The sequence below is a fragment of the Adiantum capillus-veneris genome, chromosome 3 (assembly GCF_014529385.1).
Source record: "Adiantum capillus-veneris isolate H3 chromosome 3, ASM1452938v2, whole genome shotgun sequence".
NCBI lineage: Eukaryota > Viridiplantae > Streptophyta > Polypodiopsida > Polypodiales > Pteridaceae > Adiantum > Adiantum capillus-veneris.
In genome coordinates this window covers 103685940-103711846 of record NC_140933.1, presented here as the reverse complement: position 1 = coordinate 103711846, position 25907 = coordinate 103685940, and the positions used below count along the sequence as shown (strand labels likewise).

Sequence of the window (25907 nt, the reverse complement as noted above, 5' to 3'; positions counted from 1 at the left end):
CTTCAGTTTGATAGCTTCTTCATACTTACGGTTGAGCTTGTAAGCTTGGCCTCTGACTGGCTTAGCCCCTTCAACCAGAGGGATAGTATGGACACCCAATTGTGGGATTCCTTTCAAATCTTTGTAAGACCAAGCAAAAACATCTTTAAAAATGTGCATAAAAGAGACTACTTGATCAAGTAGCGTGGTGTGATCCCATAACCAAGCGGCTAAGAGGATGGGTTGAGGGTTGTTAGGGTCGCCCAGGTTGACTTATCTGACCGGGTCGGGAGGTGTAGCTGGCGAGGGTGCATTAGAAGATGAAGATTGTGCTGCCTCCTCGAGCTTCGAGATATCATGGACTGGTGTTTGATCGATGTGAAAATCAACATACTCTTCTTGCAACCATCTTGGTGGAAGCTCCTCGAATGGTAAGTCTTCAGACACAGAAGATAGCTTTTGCGTTGCTGGGGAGTCGGGCATAGAGGAGGCTAAGGGGAGAGGTGAGGCGTTGGTGAACTCCTGAAAAGGAATTTCTTCCCCCTTCTATGGTGTGTTATAGGTTTACCAAGGCCGTATTCTTCATCAAGGGGACAATTGAAGTATGATCCTCTGTGATTGTCACACTTGCTTCTAAATGATGTGGCTCACTGGTCTCAGCTGGAGGAGCAGTGGAAAAGAGTGTATCCTTAGGCAAGGATTGAATAGAGACCACAAAGCATGGCATAGATGTGGTAGCCTCCAACCACTTCAGTAGGTCTTTGTCGGATTTGTCAAGTGGGGTAGGTTGTTCCTGGTCGGGGTTGGACTCCAATGACAAACAACTATGATGAACTACTGGATCCATGCCTCCTTCGAGTCGAATGGGTTTCATTGGGGAGCCAGGAGTATGTATCCACATGGTGTCGTTTCCCCAATCATGAAGTGCTTTAGTGTGCCACAACCATGGTCTATCGATGAGCAAAGGAAATCCTCCCTCAACCTGGGGAAGACGAACCACAACAAAATCCAAGCTAAAGGTGAAATCTTGTACCTGCAGAGGCACCTTGTCCACTATCCCTAATGGGTAGACTGTCCTCTGGTCAGCCAATGTAATTGTGAAGGGAGCATGGCGGGTAGGTTGCAGACCTAAAGCAAACATAGTGAACTTAGGCATCAGATTGATGCCAGATCCACCATCGACTATGACACTGGAGAATTGGCACCCTAGAATAGATACAGTGAGACGAGGACTTCTGTAATCAATGAGGGAAGCAGCGGGATAGGAAATTATGTAGGACTCTGAGGGCTGCAGTGGGAGGTGCCCACCACTAGGCCCTGCACCTGGGTAGAGAGACTGAATGATTGTAAGGGTGTCACTTCTTAGATTTACATCTAAACGAAGCATGTCATAAAGCGACACTTGCTGAAAGGTGTTCTTCAAGATAGCTTTTGTCGTAGTCTTGGCTTTTTCGATCAGGAGTTCCTTTGGTACTTTGATCTGTTGCGGGTCAGCCACTACTAAGAAGGCCCCATCAATATCAGATAGCATGGAGGGCGGTCGGCTCTTAGCATCAATGGATGGCTTGTCAGTTGGGGTAGGTAGACTAGGTTGTGGAAGTGGAGATGGACAAGGTGGACCTTCTAGAAGGCTGAGACCAAGAGCTGCTCTTTGTGCACGAATGAGGACGCCAGCAGGCTCCTCCACTTACTTCAGCCTATCCTTACGGGTAACCACATGAGTAGCGGGTGACGGCTGAGGAATGGTGCTCGCTGCTATCAGGTTGATCTTTGGAAATGTGTTGGTTCCGACTTGGGCTTGAAGACGTGGATGCTCTTTGCTTGGGACAATCCATACTGTAGTGGTCCTTAGGCTAAGGGCAATGACGGCAAGGAGGAGACCCTTCAGTCAAGGGAAATATGCTTTGGTAATTCCCATATTCCCCGCACCTGTAGCATATGGGCGAGGCGAGGGACGAGGTGGCTGCTCCACTGCATGGAGCTGGAGGCTGAAGTGTAGAAGCTCTGAGGGGCTGAGGGAGCATTGGCATGATAAAAACTTTGAGATGGAAAATAGCTTGGCCTACCTTGCATATGAGGGGTATTCAACAAAGGTGGCCTGTAGTTTGGATGGCCATAGGGGGAAACCATGTTGGATGCAGGTGCTAACCCTTGTTGGGGAGTAGAACCAAGACTTTGTTGTATTTGCCGCAATCCATTTAGGTAGTAGCAATCCTTGTCCTCATGTTTAGACTTTTCACGGAAGTGGCAATAGGCTCGAAGGGGGAATTCATGTGTAGGGTGCCCTGAAGAGCGGCATGAGCTACACCAGACCATAGGCTTAGTCTCCTGCTGAGACCTGAGCTCTTCTAGCTCGCGCTTGATCTGGTCCAAAGCCTCGTGATGTGGAGGCTTCTCCTTTCGAAGAGAGAAGGATCTCTCCTCCCGAAGAGCTCGTTGTAACTTTAGTGCTTCTAGTTACCTGCGTACATGAGTCAAGGGGTTAGACGGACTTTCCAAGAGTACAGAGGCAGTCTCTACTTGAGGAGAGTCGTTGAACAACTTCCTTGCCCCCTCTTATCCTAGTAGCAACCGCGACAAACTCCTTCAAAGTGGCTTTAAGTTTGAGACTCTCTCGGAGTTTTTGCCGAGATTCGAGAAGTCTTAGGTAGAGCCTTCTCTACCCACTTCTTAACCATAAATTTGCCTGATTGCTGGGGAAGCTTGGTGACCAGAGACGTTGTTCTGGTCATGAAATCTGCAAAAGTCTCATTTGGCTGCAGCATCAGGGTGGCCAACTCATCCAAAACCTTCTCTTGGAAGTCCCTTGGTCTGAAAGCTTCAAAGAACTGCTTTCGTAGTGTGGCCCAAGTCGTAAAGTGGTTCTCTGCAAACTGACTGTACCATGTATCTGCTAAGCCATCCAAGGTTGATGGGAAGAGTACTACGTAGGCGTCTTCTCTGCTGAGGCCATGACCCTTGCAGAGGGATACAAATCTCCTAGTATGGTTGTATGCATCCTCTGCGGAGAGACCTTTGAAAGTTGGAAACTTGGTGTTCACCTTAGCCAGAACGCTTGTCAGCTCCTCCATGGCTATCTGCTCTTGAGCCTGTTGCTCAAGAGGTTGTTGTAACACAGTGGGTGAAAATTGTACTAGGGAAGGTGACCTGGGAGGTTGAGGGAGTGGAGGTAGCCGCTTAGGAAGGTAGGGGTAACGGGGCTGGTGGACTTCTACTGGGCACGAAGACCGTTAACTTACTGAACACTAGTCCAAACTCCACTAGACCAGGGTGAGTGACTAGACCACTTGGCAAGACCTGGACGAGAGACAACTAAACTAGGACAAGAGACTACTAGACCAGGACGAGAGACTAGACAAACTGGTCGAGGGGAAGCTGGATGAGACCAAGCTGAAGCTGGACCACACCACTTGAGACCAGCAGACTAGCACATGCGAAAGCTTAAACCAGCTAGCTCCTTGACTAGACTCTTTACGGAGTACGACTTCAGTTGAGCTCCCACCGGGCGTGCCAAAACATGAGAGCACCTGTAACAGGGAAAGTATGTCATGCTCTCTCTACAATGGGTGCTCTTCAGTGCAATATGCAAGAAACCTCACTCCAACAGAAAAGAAGATCACACTAAAATGGCACAACAACTCAAAGCACAACAGACTGAGAGCTCAGTGGAACTCGACAACTCAATAATCGTACAGACTCTGGCTTGGCAGCACACTCAGCTCCAAGCCCAGACTCAAGGTACAATGTGGGTGTTGAGGCTCAAAGGTGCAAGGACGGTGTAGACGTGCTGTGCATGAACTCCAGACTCGAGACTCGAGACGCTCGACCATACAAAGTAGATGATGATCCTAATGACTCGAAACAACTACAAATATATAAAACCATAAAGAGCCACCAACGGCTCACAAAATATCTAGTCCAACTAAGTCCATCTCCAAACTGTGGTGGTGGTGATCTGGCCCTGTGTCGGCTAGACTACCACCCGTATCTCTGCCACGTGTCACTGCGAAGGTGAAAGTCCGTCCAGTGTTCCAGCCCAACTGTAACTAACTGTCTGTCCCGTGCCCGTGACACTAGCCCTGCTACATCAGCATACATATTTTAATGGTAGATTGAAACCACAGTGAATACTATATGCAAAATGCTTCAACAACTTCAATTACAAAATTGAAATAAACATAGGCACACAAAGAGCAGAAACGGCTTGTTCTCCCTTAAGAATTCTCTTTATTTGTGGAAGGATTTCACATAATCACAGGCAGGCAATACAAGTTTGCACAGCACTAGGCTTCCACGTGGTGAAAACAGAGACAATATTGCAAACAAATGATGAGTTTCTAAGGTCTTTGTTCCTTCTTTCTATTTTCTTGCAATTGTCTCCCATGCAAAGAGGACACACGTTCTGCAAACGTGTACAACAAAAATGTTATGCAAGAGTAGATTGAACAAAAATGTTATGCAAGAGTAGATTGAATGAAGTCTCCAAGGCGAAATTCCTTGAATGGCTGAATTCCTCAAAGTTTGATGCAATTGTTCGTAGAAAGTCCTTGATTGCACATGGAGGGTAGTGAGAGAGCAGCCTGTTAGGCACACTCAAAAAAGAATAAACAAGATCTATCAGTCCTACAATCACAATCCCTATCCTCCAGAAAATGAGACCCATGGGGAAGCCCCTTGCCTCCTTTGATACTTCAATTTTCCTGCCCCTAAACCTCAGTTCCCATAAACTTCAATTTTGGATTCAAAATGTGCAATGTGGACCCATAGTTTAGGCCTATGAATGGACACATGTCTCCCGAATGTCCACACATTTGACACAAGACTTGGGATATGACTTGGTCTTATCCTAATCTACATGCTAGTGTTGGCTGCTGCCCACCGGAGTGTGCTAAATGTCAGTGGCAATGAAAAAATTGACTCTTATGCTGAACACAGTGTATAAACAATTATGCAAAGAGAGTTAGAGATTGACAAGACCTAATTCAACAGAATTATCAGGACATGCCGGTACAAAATGCCCTAAGCTCTATAGACAAACCTTGGGTCTGAAATTGGAGCATGTCCACGTGGCACATCGAGCCATGTGCACATGACATGCTCTCTTGCTTAAGGTGAGGCTCTGGTGCGGATCTTCGACACATACTTCAAGATGGTCTCCAGTGAATGATGGGTTTGTAGGCCGCCAAGTAACTCCTCAAAGATAAATGTGCTTCTTGGGGCTTCTACTAGATCTCTGGGTAATAAAAATCATGGATGAATCCTGCTCTCTGCAATAGAGGCTGCTGAGAATGTAGGCTCAGGGTGCATGCCACTCTTGCAGTGGTTGCCTTGGTTTGTGAAGGCTCTTTTACTTTTGAAGAAAACATTTTGGGTGAGATCTAATTCCACTTCTCATGAATTAAAAATGTTTGATAGTAGGATTAGCTTAGCAATTGTGCTTTTAAGCTAGAGCACTGTTTGGATGCTTCATAATACAACCTTTATTCCAAGTATGGTGCTGTCAAATAGGGCGTATACCTCTCCATCGTGATTTCCATCTTTTCTACTAATGCATAGTCCCTTTAAGTTGCATCTTACGCGTTTCTTCAAATCCACAAGCCAGTAAACACATGAACATCAGCTCAAATATTTGAATATTGAAATCAAAGTGTATTATTATTGGAGATTTGTGTTAATTACCACAGATGCATGCCAGATCGCAAGTGAGGGCTTAGTCTTGTGTCATATTTTCATTAGGCAGCTAATCACGTTAAAATTGGAGTACGGATGGAGAAATGCTGGGATGCTTTACGAGCCTGATAGATTTGGGATGAAGGTGTCTGATTGCTTGGCATTTTCCGCATCCATCTGTCTTGCTTCAGCTTTGACAGTTCTTGATCTTTCTTGCAATCTGCTTGACGATGAGAAGGTGCATTGTTCTTTCTTTCTTTTCAGGTAATTTGAATAATCATTATTTTTAAGGACTTAAAAGTTAAGGAGGCACCTTTCTCTCTTGCAGATCAAAATTTTACTAGAGGGAATGACTTTGAATCCTGGTTTGTTACAATTAAGTCTTTGTCACAACCGAATTGGAGATTTGGGTGTTGCTGAAATTTCAAAATTTCTAATGTTCGAAAAATGTGTCCTGACTGGTCTTAACCTTGGAGACAATTATCTTTCAAGTCAAGGTCAGAGTGCTTTCTTGTTTAGCCTACAGAAGGAAATTGCCTTTTCACATTTGTAAAATAGATGATAAGAACATGCAAGTTATCGAAAGAGTTGATTATGAGCTACTTGCATTTTATGAGAGAGTAACTAGAGGTTGCTGTAAAACAGCCCAATGATGTTGATGTATGAAAGTGTTTTACATAAGCTAAATAAACACACAATTCCATTGCTTAAATTGAATATGAAAGAGATCACATGGAGGTGTATAACCAACAAGGCTCAAACCATAACTGAATGAATCTTTGTTTCGAGCTTGTAAAGGCTTGTCTAGAGGATGAAAATCTGATACTGTCGAGCCTCCTTTCTATCTCCTTTCCACCCTTTAGCAGGTCCTATTCGTAGGTATCTCTTGGTGGCTGGAGAAAAACATACGGTTTTCAATTTCTCCATAGCTGAAAATACAGGTGCTCTTTGGGCTGTACAAATGTTTTAGATAAGGGAGAACAGGCACTTGCGCAGATTGTCATAGAGAGCATCAGACAGGGACGTTCTGGTTGCCAATCCATTGATAGATATGTATGCAAAGTGTGACCCACTCAACATTGTGCAATAATTGTTTGATGAGTTCCTGTTTGATGTGTAGTTTAATGAATGTCACTTAATGCCAGATATGCCAATCAGGGACATGGTAAGGAAGCTATGGGTTTGCTGCATACATATGCGACTTGAGAAGTTAACTTCCAAATGCTGCTACTTACATTAACATTTCAAATTTTGGATGGCAAAGGATCATTTATCAGGAGTCGAGAGATTCAGGTTCTGTTGAGCAAGGAGAGATTGGGAAAAGTTTTTGGTACATGTTTCATGGAGCTGAAATGATGGTATACTTGAAGAAGATGAAGTATGTGAACAGGATGTTTGTATTGTCATTACATGGGGTACATTCATTGCTGGCTATATTGAACTTTGCAAAAGTGGCAAAAGCAGGTGCAGCACCGCTGGATCATCAGCATATGCACCAGATTTTTGCTTTGGCTGGGCCAACCTGGTTTTAGTTAGTTTCATTGAATAACGCGACCAATTGCCTTTCTTTTTGCGTTTGCTCTTATATCCTCCTTAGACTTATTAGTCTTTGTAGCGCGGATAGTGTGTCGTGCTCTCTACAGTGGGTGCTCCTCAATGCAATGTGCGTGACATCTCACTCAAAACAGAATGAAAACAAAGGAAACAATAGATAACAGCTGATCAACATAGAGACAAAGCAACAGACCAGACATATGGACTTGACTATCTCAAAGAACCGAACTGACTCTGGCGTGGTAGCACACTCAGCTCTAGCCCAGAACTCACGGGTACAATGGGGGTGTCGAGACTCAGATGTGCAGGGATGGTGCAAACGTGCTGTGTAAGACTCGCTACTCTAGACGACGATGCTGGACCATATATGAAGAAGATGATAATCCTGATGACCCAACAACTACTACTCATATGTACAACCATAAAGAGCCACCAACGGCTCATAAATGTCAGCCATCTAAGTCTATCTCCAAACTGAGTGGTGGTGGTGACCTGGCCACGATGTCCACTAGACCACTGTCCGTATCCTTGCCACCTGTCACTGCCCAGCCTAGAGAGTCCGTCCAATGTGAACCAGACGAGACCAACTGCACTACTGTGTGTCTTGTGAAAGTGACATTGTAGCCCTGCTATAGGTTGCCCGCCACAAAACCACTCACCGTCTCGGTGAGAGAACAACTGAAACTGCTAAAAGACTGAACTGCAATAATAAATGACTACTCTGCTGCCATGGTGAAACCCGAAGGATCAGTCTCTGGAGGTGGAGCCATCAAATCAATGGTGAAACTTCGTTGCTGGACTAGAGGCTGCTGGGCTCTGTTGTCCATAACCTGGCCTCCTATGATAGGAGCCGCCAGCTGTTGTAGGGCAGAGGGTAACACGTGTCTGGTAGTGACTGAGGCCGGTGAGTGACACAGCCATGGCGGTGTGCACAAGCAACACCGTCGCAGCAAGGAACGCTATGCATGTGGGACAATGGCGATGACTGAAACCCCTGAGGATATTGTTGACTGTAGTACTGAACTGGAGGCTGTGTGTAGAGTCCCATAAAGTGCTGAGAAGGACCTGCAGTATGCAATGGTGGCCCGGATCCAGTCCATCCAAACCCCACGCCAACCGGAGCCGGAGCTGAGCCCGTGCCCGAGCTCGAGCAGACTTATCTCCATGTAGAAGCATTTCCCGAAATCCTTCTACATGTGCTTTAAGCTCTATGTGGTGATAGCATTCCTGGAGTCTTGTAATACTTTCTCCGAAAGGTGTAGTAGAGAAGTAGAGTCGGCCACCCCTGAAGATGATACTGGAGGACTCCCAAGTGGCACAGGGGGACTTGCTAGGAGTAGATACTATTGGTGGAGTAGGAGTTGAGATGGTGGTTGCAGGAGGAGTCAGTGATATATTGGCATCAGTATTGGTGAATATTGGGGAAGAAGGTAGAGGAATCTTCGAGGGAGAAGCCGCCAACTGGTCATGAAGTTTGGAAGTAGACACTTGCCCAGTAGAGAGAGGGTTGGAAGACAGAGAGCGTCGCGGAAGGTGTGTCACCTTAGTCTGTTGGCTCTCAGATATTGTCAAAGAGAGTAGAGACTCTGCTGTATCTTTTGCCACCTTTGCTTTGATCTTCTTTTTCTTCGTGATTTTAGGATCAGTTGGAATGTTTAAGGATTTCTTTTTCCCTTGCACACTTCGTGTATCCTCATCTACTTCGTCTGGTGTAACATGTATATTTATGACCCACGTCAAGAAAGGTGCTGCGAAACATTTGAAGTTGAACTGCATAGACCTCACCTGGGCTGTAGCAGGCTACAGTGTCACTTTCACAGGACACAATTAGTACAGTTGGTCTAGGCTGGTTCACACTGGACGGACTCTCTGGACTGGGAGTGACGTGGCAGGGTACCGACGGTGGTCTAGTGGATATCGTGGCCAGGTCACCACATGGCTGACATTTATGAGCCGTTGGTGGCTCTTTATGGTGGTACATATGAGTAGTAGCGGTTGGTCATCAGAGGTATCATCTTCACCTTTGGTCTAGCATCGTCGTCGAGAGCAAGGAGTCTATACACAGAGCACTTATTCACCATCCCTGCACATCTGAGCCTCGACACCCCCATTGTACCTGTGAGTCCTGGGCTGGAGCTGAGTGTGCTGCCAGCCAGAGTTTGTATCAGTTCTTTGAGATAGTCGAGTCATATGTTCTGGTCTGCTATTGTGCCTTTGTGAGCTCTGTTGATGTCTATTGTTTCCTTTCTTTTCAGTCTGTTTGAGTGAGATTGTCACGCACATTGCACGGAGGACCACCCATTGTAGAGAGCACGACACATTATCCGCGCTACAGGTGCTCTCATTTTGGCGATCACGGTGGGACCTCAACTGAAATCTCACTCTGTGAGGTGCAAATCTTGAAGCTAGTTGGGTCTATCTAGCTTCGCCTACCTTGCCTAGCTTCGTCGACCTTGCCTTGCAGTGTCTCCTCTTGCCTGGTCCAATTGGTCTAGTCCTCTCTCGCCCTGGTCCAACCTGTCCTCGTCCCTAGTCTAGACCTCCTCGACCCTGGTCTAGTCCTCCTCGTCCCTGGTCTAGCCTGGTCTAGTCACTTGCCTGGTCTAGTAGAGTCTAGACTAGTCTTCAGCCAGTTCAAGGTTTTCTTGCCCAAGGTTGGTTTGGTGGTCGCTGCATGACCCATACAAGGCGGTCAGTCGAGCGTCAAAGCGCACTCCCGAGTCCTCTGAAGTACTACAACAGAAGACGACCCTTGGAACCTGTTAGAAGTCCATCAACCTCAACACCCATACCTCTACATACGACATCACCCATTCCTCCCTCCTGTTCCACATCTTCCAGATCACCTTCTCCAGTAAAGCTCTCTCCTATTCTGCTACAGCAGGCTACTGAACAATAGGCTCAGCAAGTGGCCATGGAGCCGTTGGCTAGCGTTTTGGCTAAGGTAAATATCAAGTTCCCTACATTCAAAGGACTCTCTTCAGAAGATGCTGACGACCATGCAAGGAGGTTTGTATCTCTCTGTAGGGGTCGTGGTCTTAACATGGAAGATGCTTATTTGGTACTTTTTCCATCCACCTTGGATGGCTTAGCAGACAAATGGTACAGCCAGTTTGCAGAGAACCATTTTGCAACTTGGGCAGCCTTAAGACAACATTTCTGTGCAGCTTTCAGGCCAGGTGACTACCAGGAGAAGGTGTTGGATGAGTTGGCCAACATGGTGCTCCACCCAGAGGAGACTTTTGCAAAACTTATGACGAAAACCAAGTCTCTGGTTGCCAAGCTTCCCCAGCAACCAGGTGAATTTATGGTTAAGAAGTGGGTAGAGAAGGCGCTTCCCAAAACTTCTCAGCAAAAACTACGAGAGAGTCTCTGACTCGACGCCACTCTGGAGGAGTTCATCGCAGCTGCTACGAGGATAGAGGGGGCTAGGAAGCTGTTCACCAATCCCCCTCACATAGAGACCCCCTCTGTGTTTTTGGAAAGTCCTTCTGATCCTTTTAACTTCTTTACGCAGGGAATTGGAAGCCCTAAAGTTACAGCGAGCTCTTCAAGAGGAGAGGTCCTTCTCTCTTAGACAGGAGAAGCCTCCACATCACGAGGCATTGGAACAGATCAAGCGCGAGCTAGAAGAGCTCAAGTGTCAGCAAGAGACTAAGGCTACGGTTTGGTGTAGCTCATGCCGCTCTCCAGGGCACCCTCCACAGGAATGCCCCCTTCGGGTTTACTGCCACTTCTGTGAAAAATCTGGACATGAGGACAAGGACTGTTACTACCTCAAGGATTGCGACAAATACAGCAAAGTCTTGGTCCTACTCTTCAACAAGGGCCAACACCTGCATCCAACATGGTTTCTCCCTGTGGCCATCCACACCATATGCCACCTTTGCTGACAACCCTTCTATGCAAGGTATGCAAAGCACTTTTCCCTCTCAGATCTTTTATCATACCCATGCTCCCTCATCACCTCAAAGCTTCTATGCCTGCACCTCCGACTCAATGCACCAGGAGCAAGGACCACCTCGCCCTTCGACTCGCCCTTTGAATCGGCCCATTTTGTGCTACAGATGCGGGGAATATGGGCATTACCAAAGCAAATGCCCCCTACCAGAAGGTCCCCTCCTTGCCGTCATTGCCTTGAAACGAAGGATCACTACAATAAGGATTGCCCTAAACTTCGTGCATCCATGGCTTCGAACTCAAGTCAAAGCCAGAATGAGTTTGCCTTTCCCAAGCTCAATTTGATAGAAGTGAGCACCGTTTCTCAGCCGCCCCCTTCTACCCACGTGGGTACGCCTCAAAATAAGCCGCCACAGTTGGCAGAGGAGCCATCGGGCGTCCTCACCCCGGCCCAGAGAGCCGCTCTCGGTCTTAGCATTCCAGCAAGTTCAACTCCCCCACACAGTCTCACACCAGTGGTTATCCTGCCTGCAGCTGTTAACAAGCCATCCCCCAGGCAAGTTGGTGTGGGGACTAGTTGGGGAGGGGGAGAGACGAGTTGGTGTAACAAACTACTGACGTGTCAAAGCCCTGAAGAATGGAGCCAACTTGCAGATGCCGGCGGAGGGGCCTAAACCCTAAGAAGAACAAGTAACAGAAGAAGAAGTCCTACCAACTTATGGGAACCCCGTCTGATGGGCCCCCAAGTGACATAAAGGATTAAAATAAAGCAGGAACCACAAACACGCACAAACTGATGACATGGTAGATTTTCAAAAATTGCGTTGGCATGACGATGTGTCAGGCGGCACTGATTTTCACGTATTGCGCTGGTTGATGACGTGGCAGGCTGTACGGATTTCCGTGATTTATGTTGGCAACTTTTGGCTTTGCTTTTTGGACCAGAAGCTTATGAGTTTTGAAGGATTTTCACTGTAACTGCTTTTCAGGCCAAGGGCCTTTAAATATGAGGTTAGGGCTCATTCTCTGGCATGCTTCCTAGAGAAGGTGCAGAGTCTGGAGTACCGGCTTGTACTGTGTTGATGCAATATAAAGAAATACCGAAAGGGGCGCCAAGGTTTGGAGCCAGTACTCTCTGGGGTGGAATTCCGCCACTCCGTGTCGCGTGTCGTCTCTCTCTTTCAGTTCAGTTGTTATTAAAGTGCTAAAAGTCTGTTCAGTCTGTTCTTTTCTATTGGCATGTGGTGCCTGTCTTGTGACAGTTGGGGAGGGGGTAGGGCGAATTGGTGAGGGGAGAGACGACTTGGGGAGAGGGGGAGGGGGCGAGTTGGGAGACGAGTTGGGGAGGGGGAAAGGGGCGAGTTGGGAGAGATGGGGGACGAGTTGGGGAGAGGGGGAGAGTTGGGAGAGTGGGAAGAGGGGAAAGTTGGGAGAGAGGGGGGGGGGGGAGTTGGGGAGGGGGAGGGGCGAGTTGGTAGAGAGGGGGGGCGAGTTGGGGAGGGGGCGACTTGTGAGGGGTAGGGCGAGTTGGGAGATAGAGAGGGGCAATGGCACACGGTAAGGGGGCGAGGGTAGTAGAGAGGGCGAGGTGTAGTAAAGAGGGGCGAGGGTAGTTAGGCTTAGGAGGGAGTAAGAGGGGTTAGTATGGAGGTAGGAAGGGGGAGGGGGCGAGTTGGGGAGGGGGAAAGGGGCGAGTTGGGAGAGATGGGGGACGAGTTGGGGAGAGGGGGAGAGTTGGGAGAGTGGGAAGAGGGGAAAGTTGGGAGAGAGGGGGGGGGGGGGGGGAGTTGGGGAGGGGGAGGGGCGAGTTGGAAGAGAGGGGGGGCGAGTTGGGGAGGGGGCGACTTGTGAGGGGTAGGGCGAGTTGGGAGATAGAGAGGGGCAATGGCACACGGTAAGGGGGCGAGGGTAGTAGAGAGGGCGAGGTGTAGTAAAGAGGGGCGAGGGTAGTTAGGCTTAGGAGGGAGTAAGAGGGGTTAGTATGGAGGTAGGAAGGGGTTTAGTGTTAGTGAACGTTTATGTAGAAACTGTAAGGCAAATTAGGAGACTATAGACAAACAACTTCGTGCTACTGAGAGAAGCGCGGGAATGTAGAAAAATCTCCCAATGACCCAAGTGTGTCACACTAGAAGAAGGAGAAGATGAAGCATACCGGTCCTACAAAAGAGCAGACATAGCTATTGGAATTTTATTTGAGGTATCTTCGACCTCAGACCCCAGACTTATTAGCCACTCCCACCCTTTCTTCATCGTGCATCGGGCGCGCTCTCGTCTTCATCGCTGTCTTATAGGGCATAAGCCATAAAGGACCCAAGACTTGGAATTCATGGATTCAGCAAAATATTTGTAGTTTCTGCTCAATGAACTTTACGACATTCTTTCGTGGCATCCTCAGCAGAATATTCCGATGCTGCAAAGTTTTCAACAGTTTTGAACTACATGTTACCCCCTGATGCCCCAGGTGGTACCTCCTCCTCCGGCATCAGAAAGTACGAGAGCCTCCAACCGGCAACCTTCTCAACCGTCCGTTCCGATTGGGGGAGTTTTGAGGAATATGGTGCAACCATCGGACCCTGATCCAGTGCAACCGCCTTTGTCACCAACATAGCCCCCACCTCCACCACCACCACCGCCACCACCAGGCTACAATGGTTGGAGCCCACTTGGATACCCTTATTATCCATACCCGGGATATGCGTCTAATCAACCCAAAGATTTTAAAGATGGCGGCACGACAATCAAACTTTTCACTTTTTCCGGGGTGAAAGATCGCAAGAAAGCATTGCAGTTCCTACAACAATTCGACAACATCTATGCTTTAGGAAACTATACAGAAGAATGCAAGATTTCTCGAGCGGCAGGATTTCTTAAACCTCAACGGCCTCGTTTGACACAACGTCAACGAGACGCCTTGTTACAAGAAGGACGATGCTTCAAATGTTTCCAAACAGGGCATACGTTCAATACATGTCCTGAGCGAGCCTCGACGTCCTGAGTGCAACCTTTTGCTCCCACGTGAGACAAATCCTCGGGGCCACCTCAGGCCAAGAAGGCTAGATGTGCTATTGGACTAGTACCTGATATTTATGGTATACACCTTGAGAGTTTTAATGAATTATGCAGAGCTTATGGAAAAGTCAACGGCTTGAAAGCCCTTATTTTCTTTGACCTCCGAGCTATGGAGAACTTCATCCATCTAGAATTCTTGAAGCAGATGCACTTTGATTATGATGCTGAGGGTGGAGAAATTGAAGCTGAGCTAGCCACGTGGCAAACTCAGAAAGTGATACCGCTCATTGGTGCACTTCCATTGACTATACAAGATTATCATGGAAAAGCCGATTTCCACATTATGAAGTTGGGCATTTGCGACGTTCTCTTGGGCATGCCCTGGAACGACAAGAATGATGCCACTCTCCAGGTCCAGAATGGAACCATCACCGTGATGCAGAAGGGCAAGCCTGTTGTCCTCAAAGTTCGGTTGTCCGAACAAAACCTTGAATGACATCTCTAGTTGTTTTCTAGTTAGATACTTTTGAACATTGTTTGAGAAAGTATTGTTTGAACTTTGTTTGAAATGGATGCTATCTGTTTTAAACCTGTCTTGGTGCCGATTTGAAATGTTTAACTCTGGTTTAAATACTGGTTTCATTGATTGGTGATTTTTACTCCCGGGTGGAGAAGTGAGAAATATTGTTTTGGTATTGTTTGTACCTCGAAACGACGCAGGCCGATGCCTGGGGAGCGTTTGGTTGTATGCTTGAACCTCCAAGCGATGCAGACTGCGGTCTGGGCAGCGTTTGGTTGTACAGTCCTCTGAGCTGATGGCGCGGACCTTTTTAGGTTATTTGCGGGTGGAGTGACGAGGTAGTCGTTGAGTAGCTTCATACCGCAAACCGTTTGTCTCAGATGAGATTGCCTGGGTATGTAATTTTAGTGCATCAAGACACCTGTGGAAGATTAGTACGGTCTGAGTGTGATGGCTAATTTTACTACGCCGGAATATCAAGAGTTCCGATCTAGACGAAAGGAGAAGCTAACTTCTTGATCAAAAGAGCCGAGAGGAGAAGCTATCTCCTTAATAAAAAGAGCAAACTGATTGTCCCTCGGAATGACCCTCTGAATTTTTATTGAGCTAACTTGAGTTGTTTTGCAGATATACTGTAATCGCGGACGATTACTCTCTTTCAAGAAGGGGAGATGTAACAAACTGCTGACGTGTCAAAGCCCTGAAGAATGGAGTCAACTTGCAGATGCCGGCCGAGGGGCCTAAACCCTAAGAAGAACAAGTAATAGAAGAAGAAGTCCTACCAACTTATTAAAATAAAGCAAGACCCACAAACACGCAAAAATTGATGACGTGGCAGATTTCTGAAAATTGCGCTGGCATGATGACGTGGCAGGCTGTACGGATTTCCGTGATTTATGCTGGCAGCTTTTTGGCTTCGCTTTTTGGACCAAAAGCTTTTGAGTTTTGAAGGCTTTTCACTGTATTTGCTTTTCAGGCCAAGGGCCTTTAAAGTTTAAATATGAGGTTAGGGCTCATTCTCTGGCATGCTTCCTAGAGGTGCATAGTTTTTAGTACAGGCTTGTACTGTGTTGATGCAATATAAAGAAATACCGAAAGGGGCGCCAAGGTTTGGGGCCAATACTCTCTGGGGTGGAATTCCGCCACTCCGTGTCGCGTGTCGTCTCTCTCTTTCAGTTCAGTTGTTATTGAAGTGCTAAAAGTCTGTTCACTCTGTTTTTTTCTATTGGCACGTGGTCTGTCTTGTGACAGTTGGGGAGGGGGTAGGGCGAATTGGTGAGGGGAGGGACGAGTTGGGGAGAGGGGGAGGGGCCGAGTTGGGAGACGAATTGGGGAGGGGGAAAGGGGCGAGTTGGGAGAGATGGGGGACGAGTTGGGGAGAGGGGGAGGGGGCGAGTTGGGAGAGTGGGAAGAGGGGCGAGTTGGGAGAGAAGGGGGGGGGGGGGGGGGGGGGGGGGGGGGGGGGGCGAGTTGGAGAGGGGGGAGGGGCGAGTTGGAAGAGAGTGGGGGCGAGTTGAGGAGGGGGCGACTTGTGAGGGGTAGGGCGAGTTGGGGGATAGAGAGGGGCAAGGGCACACGGTAAGGGGGTGAGGGTAGTAGAGAGGGTGAGGTTTAGTAAAGAGGGGTGAGGGCAGTTAGGCTTAGGAGGGAGTAAGAGGGGTTAGTATGGAGGTAGGAAGGGGTTTAGTGGTAGTGAATGTTTATGTAGAAACTGTAAGGCAAATTAGGAGACTATAGACAAACAACTTCATGCTACTGAGAGAAGCGTGGGAACGTAGAAAAATCTCCCAATGACCCAAGTGTGTCACACTAGAAGAAGGAGAAGATGAAGAGAGTTTTAACTTCATAGGAAACTATCACAGGAGACTTACAGATTTAGCCGAGGAGTTCAACTAGAGAGACCCCAGTAAGAGCGTCAAACAACACTAATGATAGAAAGCATTACCATCAAGGTGGTTCACACTAAGAGAAAGAATGATTGGATTTCAAGAATTTCAAGATGAGACAAGTATCCCAATTACACAGTGTAGAGAAAGGATACCTCAGGAGGAAATGTGGATACGTCTACAGGCATAGCAGAGACTGAGAGTGTTGCAGAGACATTAAGAAACACCGGTTGTAGTGGGAAGGTAATGGAAAGAAGAGAGATGGGAGATTCAGGAACCTACTAGGCATAACAATTACAAGTGGCGAAACGGCTGCAGACTGTTTACTAAGAGCCATTTACCAGCGGCAAGGGAACACCGTCCAAAGTTACTAGCGGGATCGCTCTCTGTGGCAAAATTTCTTGTACCATGAATGGACCTTGCCAAAAGCTGGGACCAACTTCTTTGCTTTTTTCTGATATCTAGCTTTGATACAGTAGCACTAATGATCCTTGCATAATTTTTGGCTTTCTGAGATGGTGATCATGCCACGCCTTGCGATAAAGCTGCTCTACTTCAAGAGCTTGAGAAGCCAAACGGCGGCTTTCTTTCAATAGGGCGAGACGAGAAACTGAGGCTGACCCCAAACCCCCATTGGCACGGAGACTGCCTACCCGTGGAGATCCTGAGTTGAAGCAAGGCTAACTGAAATGGGGTGTGGTTGGTCGTGGCTTTGAAAGAAGTGCGGTAAGCGCAAAGAGTGCAGTGGATAGCTTGAGCCCAAGACGCTGGATGTAGATGACATGCTTTCCTCAGAAGGGCTATCAGAACCTTATTGGTACTCTCGGCCTGTCCATTTGCTCTAGGGTAATAGCAACAAGACTTACGGTGAAAAATCTTGTAGTTAGCAAGCAAGGTTGAAATCATTTCATTAACAAAGTGACTGCCCCTATCACTGGTGATCTTCAGGGGACATCCAAACCTGCACAAAATATTTTCATATAGAAACGTGGCTATAGTATTGCCAGTGCAATCAGTTGCCCACTTGGCTGCATAATCTGTAGCCACCAGTAGATACTTCCGGTTACTTGATTGGGCCGGGGGAGCAATTGGACCCACAAAATCTATGCCCCATCTCTCAAAAGGCAGCCATGCCATAGAGACCTGCAGAGGACGGTTGGACTGCTTGCTTGGTTTAGGTCCACAGCGCTGATACACTATCACATACTTTCACATAGACAATTGCATCCCGGAAAACGTAGGGCCACCATAGACCACTCTGTAGAATCTTCTGGGCGGTGAGGTGACCAAGGTAATGGCCACCAGCGGGACCACTGTGGGCATCCTCCAGAATATTCTCAACTTCATGAGAGGAGACACACCATCTCATAACACAATCTGGTCCGGATTTGTAGAGCTAGCCCCCAATTAGAGTGATTGGCCTCAACTTTAAAAGCAATCTTCTCTTTTACAATGGAGACGCATTATCGGGGTATATGCCAGTAGATAGCAAATGCAATACATCGCCGTACCATTCCGGATTGGTATCCACCTTAAAGAGACTGCTATCTGGAAAGTCATCTGCAACCCCTGTTGCTTCTTCACCGGTGTGAATGCGAGAGAGGTGGTCAGCAAGGACATGATGTTTCCCGGGCCTGAGTACCACTTCGAAATCAAACTCTTGAAATAAGAGTAGCCATCGCCATACTCGACTTGTAACTTGCGGCTTATTAAGCAGATAGCGCAGGGCATGGTGATCAATAATAACTGTGAAGTAGACTCCTAATAAATAATGGCGAAATTTTTGTAAAGCATACACAATAGCCAAACCTTCCCTTTCTGTGGTGCTATAGTTGCGCTCTGCTTTGGTGAGCAGGCGACTTGCATACTGAACAGGGTGATCCAAGTTGTACTCCTTACTAGGTTGAGTCAGCACAACACCCACAGACAGTTGACTGGCATCAATATGCACATGAAAAGGAAGAGACTATTCGGAAGCCACTAGATTAGACGCTTCAGTGAGGCGTTTTTTGAGGTATGCAAATGCTTCAGCTTTCGGTTTGGACCATCGAAAGGAGACAGTAGCACTGGTGAGTCGGGTCAGTGGTTAAGCCACCTATGCATACATGCGTATAAACCTGCGATGATAGCATGTATGGCCTACAAAGCTCTACACACCTTTTGGATTGATGGGAGGTGGTAACTTCAAGATGGCCACTATCTTCTTTGGATCAGATGCTAAACCTTTAGCAGACACCACATGGCCTAGAATTGTGCCCTCAGTGACCAAAAAATGACATTTGTTTGGATTGAGCTTCATGTGTGCCTCTGTGCACCTGAGAAAGACAGCTGAGAGCTGAGTGAGGTGCTCCTCTAGATTTTCCATTGGGGTTGAACAATGAGCACCCGAGAAAGTTGAAAAATCATCCATGAAGATGCGAAGATGATCCGTAAGCAAAGGACAGAATATGAGATATACTGCTCGACTAAAGGAAGGTGGAGCGTTTTTCAACCCAAATGACATTCTAGTGTAGATAAAAATACCCAAGGGAGTCACGAAAGCCGTTTTAATCTGGTCACCCGGATGGATGCCCAATTGATTGTATCCACTAAACCCATCCATGAAACTGTAAAATACATGCCCTGCTACATCTTCTAGCACACTCTCAGTGAAAGGTGTGGGAAAACCATCTAGGATAGTTACCTTGTTCAGAGCGCAGTAATCTACACACACACGGATTTTATTGGACTGCTTCTTAGGCGCTATCACCATGGGTGATAACCACTCAGAGTGATCCACAGGTACAATGATCCCTGCCTCTTGCATTTTTTCTAGCTCTGACTTGACAACGTCTGCATACTTTGGGTTGAGCTTGTAAGCTCGGCCTCTGACTGTAGCGCGGATAATGTGTCGTGCTCTCTACAGTGTGGGTGCCCCTCAATGCAATGTGCGTGACAATCTCACTCAAATAAATGGAAACTCTCTCAAACAGAATGAAACACAGAAACAATGGATAACAACAGAGACACAACAGTGGACCAGAACATGTGGACTCGACTAGCTCAAAGAACCATGTACAGACTCTGGCGTGGCAGCACACTAAGCTCCAGCCCAGGACTCACAAGTACAAATGGGGTGTCGAGGCTCAGATGTACAGGGATGGTGAAGTAGTGCTCTGTGTAAGACTCTTTACCTAGACGATGACCCGACTATCTATATAAGATAATGATAATGACCCAACGGCTACTACTCATAGATACAATCATAAAGAGCCATCAACGGCTCACCGGCTCATAAATGTCAGCCAGCTAAGTGTGACCTGGTCACATGTCCACTACGCCACCATCCGTATCCCTGCCACGTGTCACTGCCCAGAGTGTTCGTCCAGTGTGAACAAGCCAGACCAACTGTACTAACTGTAACTGTGTCCTGTGAAAGTGACACTGTAGCTTGCTACAGGTTGCTCGCCACAAGACTGGTCACCGTCTCGGTGAGCCAAAACTGAATGAAACTGCAAAAGTAACTATATGTACAATGAAAGGTGGGGCAAGAGCACAGTCCTATCAGCCAAGGGAAAGTGTCGTCACCACTTTTGCTCCAGAAGTATCCGGATCGGGAGGAGCCATCAGATCGATTGTGTAACGATGCGGTTGCTGGACTGCGCTCTCCATAATCTGGCTTCTTGTGGTTGTAGCAGCCATCTGCTGCACAGCGGATGGAAGCACCTGCCTTGAAGTGTACTCCGGACGCCTAGTAACACAACCATGGCGGTGTGCACCAGCAACACCGTCACAACAAGGAACACTCTGGCTCTGCATGTGTGGCATCTGGACCTGTGACCCGTGCTGAGTAAAGTACTGGAACTGGGGCTGTGGGTAGTGTCCCATGAACTGTTGAGAGGGTTGAGAGGGACCTGCTGGGAAGTGTCCCATGAACTGCTGAGAGGGCTGAGAGGGACCTGCTGGTGCTGCAAAGCCTGCTGGATTCTGGACCTGTATCCCTGGCCCAGTCCATCCATATCCCACAGGAGCCTGGGTAGGCGTGTTACCATACATAAGCATTTCTTGAAATCCCTGCACCTGTGCTTTTAGGTCATCAATAATCCTTGACTTTATCTTCAATGCTTGCTGTAGTGCAAAAATCGTTGCATCTCGATCTGCGATGGCACTCTCGGCAACTCGTAGAGATCCCTCCATAGCTGCGTATGTGGCGGAGTGATGCTGGTGCGCTGCAGCTAGCTGCTCTGCGCCTAGCTCGATGGTGGCAATAGCAGCTCTGGAGTCCTGAAGTAACTTCTCTGAAAGCTGAAACAGAGAAGTGGAGTCGGTCCTACCTGAAAATCCCTCAGCTGCATGTGATGCTGGAGGGCGCACATGTGGCACAGCCGATGAGCTAGAAGTAGGTACAGTTGGTGTAGTAGGTGCCTCGGAGATTGTTGTTGTAGGTGGAGCGAGAGATATGTTGACCGGTGTATGAGTGAAGATGGGAGAAGAAGGAAGAGGATCCTGTATGGGTGAAGTGACCATCCTGTCTTGAGGAGCGGCAGTAGACACTGGTGCCGGCACAACAGAACCAGGGGTAGAAGTAGACGTGTGACGCTGAAGATGTACCCTAGTCTGCTGGCTCTCAGAAACTGGCAAGGAGAGTAGAGACTTCATTGTATCCTTCAGCACTTTCGCCTTGATCTTCTTTTTCTTGGTGACTGTGGGGTCAACCTGCATGCTCACGGTTTTCCTTTTCCCTTTCGAGGTTCCCTGCTCCTCATCCACTTCATTTGGGTTAATAGGTATGTTTATGACCCATGCCAAGTGAGGTGCTGCAAAACATTTAAAACTTAACTGCACAGACTGCACTTGGCCCGAAATCTTTTCGCCCTAGTCTGCAAAGAGCTGAAGAGAATCTGGTGGAATCCACACGGGATAGTGTGGATTAAACAGTACAGCCCGTCGCAGTGGGAGAAGGTAGTGAGAAGATCAGTTTTTTCCTTGTCTTCTTTAGCATCTCGAGCCAGAAAGTAATACCTGAAGATTGTGAGAAGCCGTCTGTTTCGCTCATAATCCGGGTGATCCGAACTCAATAGCTCTTGACATGCTTGAATTGTCGCATCCTTTGACAGCAAAGAGAAAGTGCGAGTAGTAGGCTTCACTGCTGGAAAGTTGGTCATACCCATGGCATGGTCAAGCCTTGTAGCTGTTAGCTTGTGGCCCTGGACCTTTGGAAAGTCTTTCAACAGTTGATGTATCATCTCTGTTGGAACCGTATCAGGTAAATCTGCATCAGCCAATGCTGTGAGGCCCAGAGTCCGAAGCTGAGCAGTCGAAAGCACCTCACTGAGAGATTGTCGAGATTGCTGCATATAAAAATTTAATGAGAATGCTGTGCGATTTTTCGAAGAAGCAGGCCTCTTGATTTCATGAGTGATGATTGGCTGCTTTCCTTTCTTCTGAGCCACTTTTGAATGTTCCTCCTGATCACTGGAAGCACCTGACTCGGAATTTACATCTGAATCATCAGATGCTGCTGAGTCTGCTTTGTAGCTCTCATCACTTGGGTCACTGGAGGTAAAGTCATCTATGCTATGGCTGTTGCTTGCAGATACTTCCTCTGCTTCGCTCTCTGATTCTGCAACCAGAGCTTTCCTCTTCTTCAATTCTTCCTTTCTCTTGCTACTGCCTTCTGAATGTTTCTCCTGTTGCTTGCTACCTCCTGCCATGGTGAGGTCGGGTGGATGACAAAACAGTAGCAGTTGAGTAGAACAAGTGATGGAAAAGCACCACGATCAGTCAGATGCAGACCAAGGTGGAGTTTCTGCAGACCAAGGTGGAGTAAACGATTTGGGATTGGGCTAGGCAAAGGCTGGACAGAAGGGGAGCTGGAGTGATTTTGTGGGGCTGGGCGAGAGGATTGATTGAGGATTGGGTATAGGGGCGAATCAAGAGCTACTAGGCAAAGGAAGTTAGGCTGGGGCGAGTAAGTTAGGGTAGGGGCGAATGAAGAGTGTAGGGGCGAGAAAGTTATCTGGGGCGAATTAATAAGGCTTGGGCGAATTTGGGCGAGAAAGTTATCTGAGTCAGTTAGGGTAGGGGCGAATGAAGTTAGGGTAGGGGTGAATCTAATTGTGCTGAGAGGATATGGGCGAATTTTGAGAGGGAACTGGGTAGGGCGATTTGAAAATAGGCAGGGGCGAATTGTTGAGAGGAAAATGGGTAGAGGGGCGAATCCAATTGTGCTGAGAGGGTAGGGGCGAATTGCCGAGAGGAAAATGGGTAGGGGCGAATCCAACAAAATAGGGCAGGGGCGAATCCAAACAAAATAGGGCAGGGGCGAATTCTGTTTAGTAAGGATGGGGCGAATTTTTTTGTGCTAGGGCGAATATTGAAGGATGGGGCGAATTTTGCAGGGCTGAGGCGAGGGGTCGATAGGGTGTGGGGCGAGGGCAAAGGTTGGAGAGGGGTCAACAGGGAAGGTCGAGGGCGAGGGCTGGAGGGGCGAGGGGTTGACAGGGGACTAGGTGAGCTTTGGAGAGGGGAACGAGGGCGAGGGAATTTAGTGGTGAATTTGGAGGGGCAGCCACATTCGACACAAAGCAGACAAAAAGCAGGTATGAGATGAGGCTTATTGAAAATGCAAGGAAATTGGTGGGCAGCAAACGGTATGAAGATGCGAAGTGCCAATTCATCGAAAGAAGAGTTCCATGTGGATGTCTACGAGGCATTGTTAGGTGATGTAAAACTTGAGACATGGCAAAAAGACGCATTCAAGCATGTTCAGGATGGGAACTCTGTAGGAGGAGAGAATTTGGAATGTGGGGCAGGTTAAGAGATGACAAGGGGCTCAGTAAGCAAGAACAGTGCGGGGGAAAGAGAGATTTGATGGTGAGAGAGTGCTTCTAAAAATTAGAGACGGAAAAGAGAGATGCAGTTGTGCTGGTTTAATCGTCGAACAATATCCAATAATCAAAAGATCTATTCGATGAGACTTGAATCTCGGAAATTACAGAGGGGGAGCAGAGACAGAGACAGAACAACAGTAACTGATGCATACATTGAAACAAGGGGAGTTTTCAAAGATAAGAGCCGTCATGAGGAAGATTTGGGAAGAGGGGAAAATGGTAAGCCAGGGAGAAATACCGAATTGAGGAGGGAATAATCATATGGTGTTGGGATAGCTATCATCAGTAGATGTGTATATAATTAGGGTGAGTGATAGCTCTTAATCCTTGATCCGTTTACCAGTGGCAAGGGAACGCCTTCGAGAGTGACTAGCTGCACTGCCCCCTGTGGTAAAATCTCTTCCACCACGAAGGGCCCTTGCCAAGCTGGAACCAGCTTCTTTGCTTTTTTCAAATATTTTGCCTGATAGAGTAGCACCAATGTGCCTTGCGTTATTTTTGGCTTTCTGAGGTGGCGATCATGCCACGCTTTGCGACGAAGTTTCTCCGCTTGCAGAGCATGAGAAGCTAAAAGGCGGCTTTCATCCAATAAGGTAAGACGGGATATAGAAGCAGCTTCCATGCCCCAACTTGCACGCAGACTCCCCACCCTAGGGGATCCGGAGTTGAACTCAAATGGAGCTATGTCTTCCAAACCGAAAGCGAGTTGAAAAGGCGTGTGATTTGTTGTTGCTTTGAAAGACGTGCGGTATGCCCAAAGAGTGCCGTGCACAACCTAAGCCCACGATGCTGGGTGGAGATGACATGCTTTCCTCAGGAGTGCGATCAAAACCTTGTTGGTGCTCTCGGCCTGCCCATTGGCTCTAGGGTAATAAGAGCACGACTTGCGATGAAAAATCTTGTAATTGGCCAATAAAGTTGAGATCATGTCATTGACAAAATGACTGCCCCTATCACTGGTGATCTCTAAGGGACATCCAAATCTGCATAAAATATTTTCATATAAAAATTTGGCTACTGTATTGCCAGTGCAATCTACTGTCGCTAGTCCCTCCGCCCACTTTGTTGCATAGTCTGTAGCCACTAGCAGATATTTGCGATTACCTGGTTGAGCTGGGGGATATATTGGACCCACAAAGTCCAAGCCCCACCTCTCAAAAGGTAGCCACGCCATCGAGACCTGCAGAGGACGGTTGGATTGCTTACTTGGCTTCGGCCCACAGCGCTGGCACACATCACAAACCTTAGAATATGCTATTGCATCCTTAAAAACGTAGGGCCACCATAGACCACTTTGTAGAATCTTCTGGGCAGTGATGTGACCAGGGTAATGGCCACCAGTGGGACCATTGTGGGCATCCTCCAGAATATGCTCCACCTCATGAGGCGAGACACAACGCTTCAGAACACCATCTGATCCCGATTTGTAGAGCTGGCCCCCAATTAGAGTGAAAGGCCTGGACTTCAACAACAATCTCCTCTTCTGCAGTGGAGATGCCTTCTCTGGGTACAGCCCAGCAGATAGAAAATGTAGGACCTCGCCGTACCATTCCGGTGTTGTATCGATTTTAAAAAGACTGCTATCTGGAAAGTCATCCGCAATCCCGGTAGCTTCTTCACCTGTGTGAATGCGAGAGAGGTGGTCAGCCATTATATGATGCTTACCAGGACGGAGTACCACTTCGAAATCAAACTCTTGGAATAGGAGGAGCCATCGCCATACTCGACCTGCGACCTGTGGCTTATCAAGCAGATAGCGCAAGGCATGGTGATCAGTAATAATTGTGAAGTGGACCCCTAGCAAATAGTAACGAAATTTTTGTAGAGCATACACTATAGCCAAACCTTCCCTCTCTGTGGTGCTATAGTTGCGCTCTGCTTTGGTGAGCAGGCGACTTGCATAATGTACAGAGCGATACAAGTTGAACTCTTTGCTAGGCTGAGTCAGCACAGCACCCACAGCCAGCAGACTGGCATCTGTATGCACATGAAAAGGTAGGGCCCAATCCGGGGCAACTAGAATAGGCGCTTCAGTGAGGCATTTTTTGAGGTATGCAAATGCTTCGGCCTCATGTGTTGATCACTGGAAGGGAACAGTAGCATTGGTGAGCCGGGTCAATGGTTGAGCCACCTGTGCATACATACGTATAAACCTGTGATGATAGCCGGTGTGGCCCACAAAGCTCTGAACACCTTTGGGATTTATGGGAGGAGGTAACTTCAAGATGGCCACTATCTTCTCTGGGTCAGGTGCTAAACCTTGAGCAGACACCACATGGCCCAACAGTGTGCCCTCTATGACCAAAAAATGACACTCGTTCGGATTGAGCTTCAAACGTGCCTCTCTGCACCTGAGGAAGACTGTAGAGAGCTGAGCAAGATGCTCCTTTAGATTTTCTACTGGGGTCGAACATTGAGCACCCTAGAAGGTGGAAAAGTCGTCCATGAATATGCGAAGGTGATCAGTAAGCAGAGGACAAAAGATGAGATATACTATGCGATTGAAAGAAGGCGGTG

The 25907-nt window shown here is 47.7% G+C and overlaps 1 protein-coding gene across 2 annotated transcripts in view; it reads left to right on the top strand.

The window, feature by feature from the left end:
* The window catches only part of LOC147461421 (uncharacterized), a 60291-nt gene that overhangs the window by 22211 nt on the left and 12173 nt on the right, over window positions 1-25907 (top strand). For both annotated transcript variants that reach the window (XM_086508984.1, XM_086508983.1), the window contains 2 exons: window positions 5716-5887; window positions 5978-6146. In XM_086508984.1, coding sequence (XP_086365110.1) covers window positions 5716-5887; window positions 5978-6146 — 341 coding nt within the window. The remainder of the gene's footprint in view (window positions 1-5715; window positions 5888-5977; window positions 6147-25907) is intronic.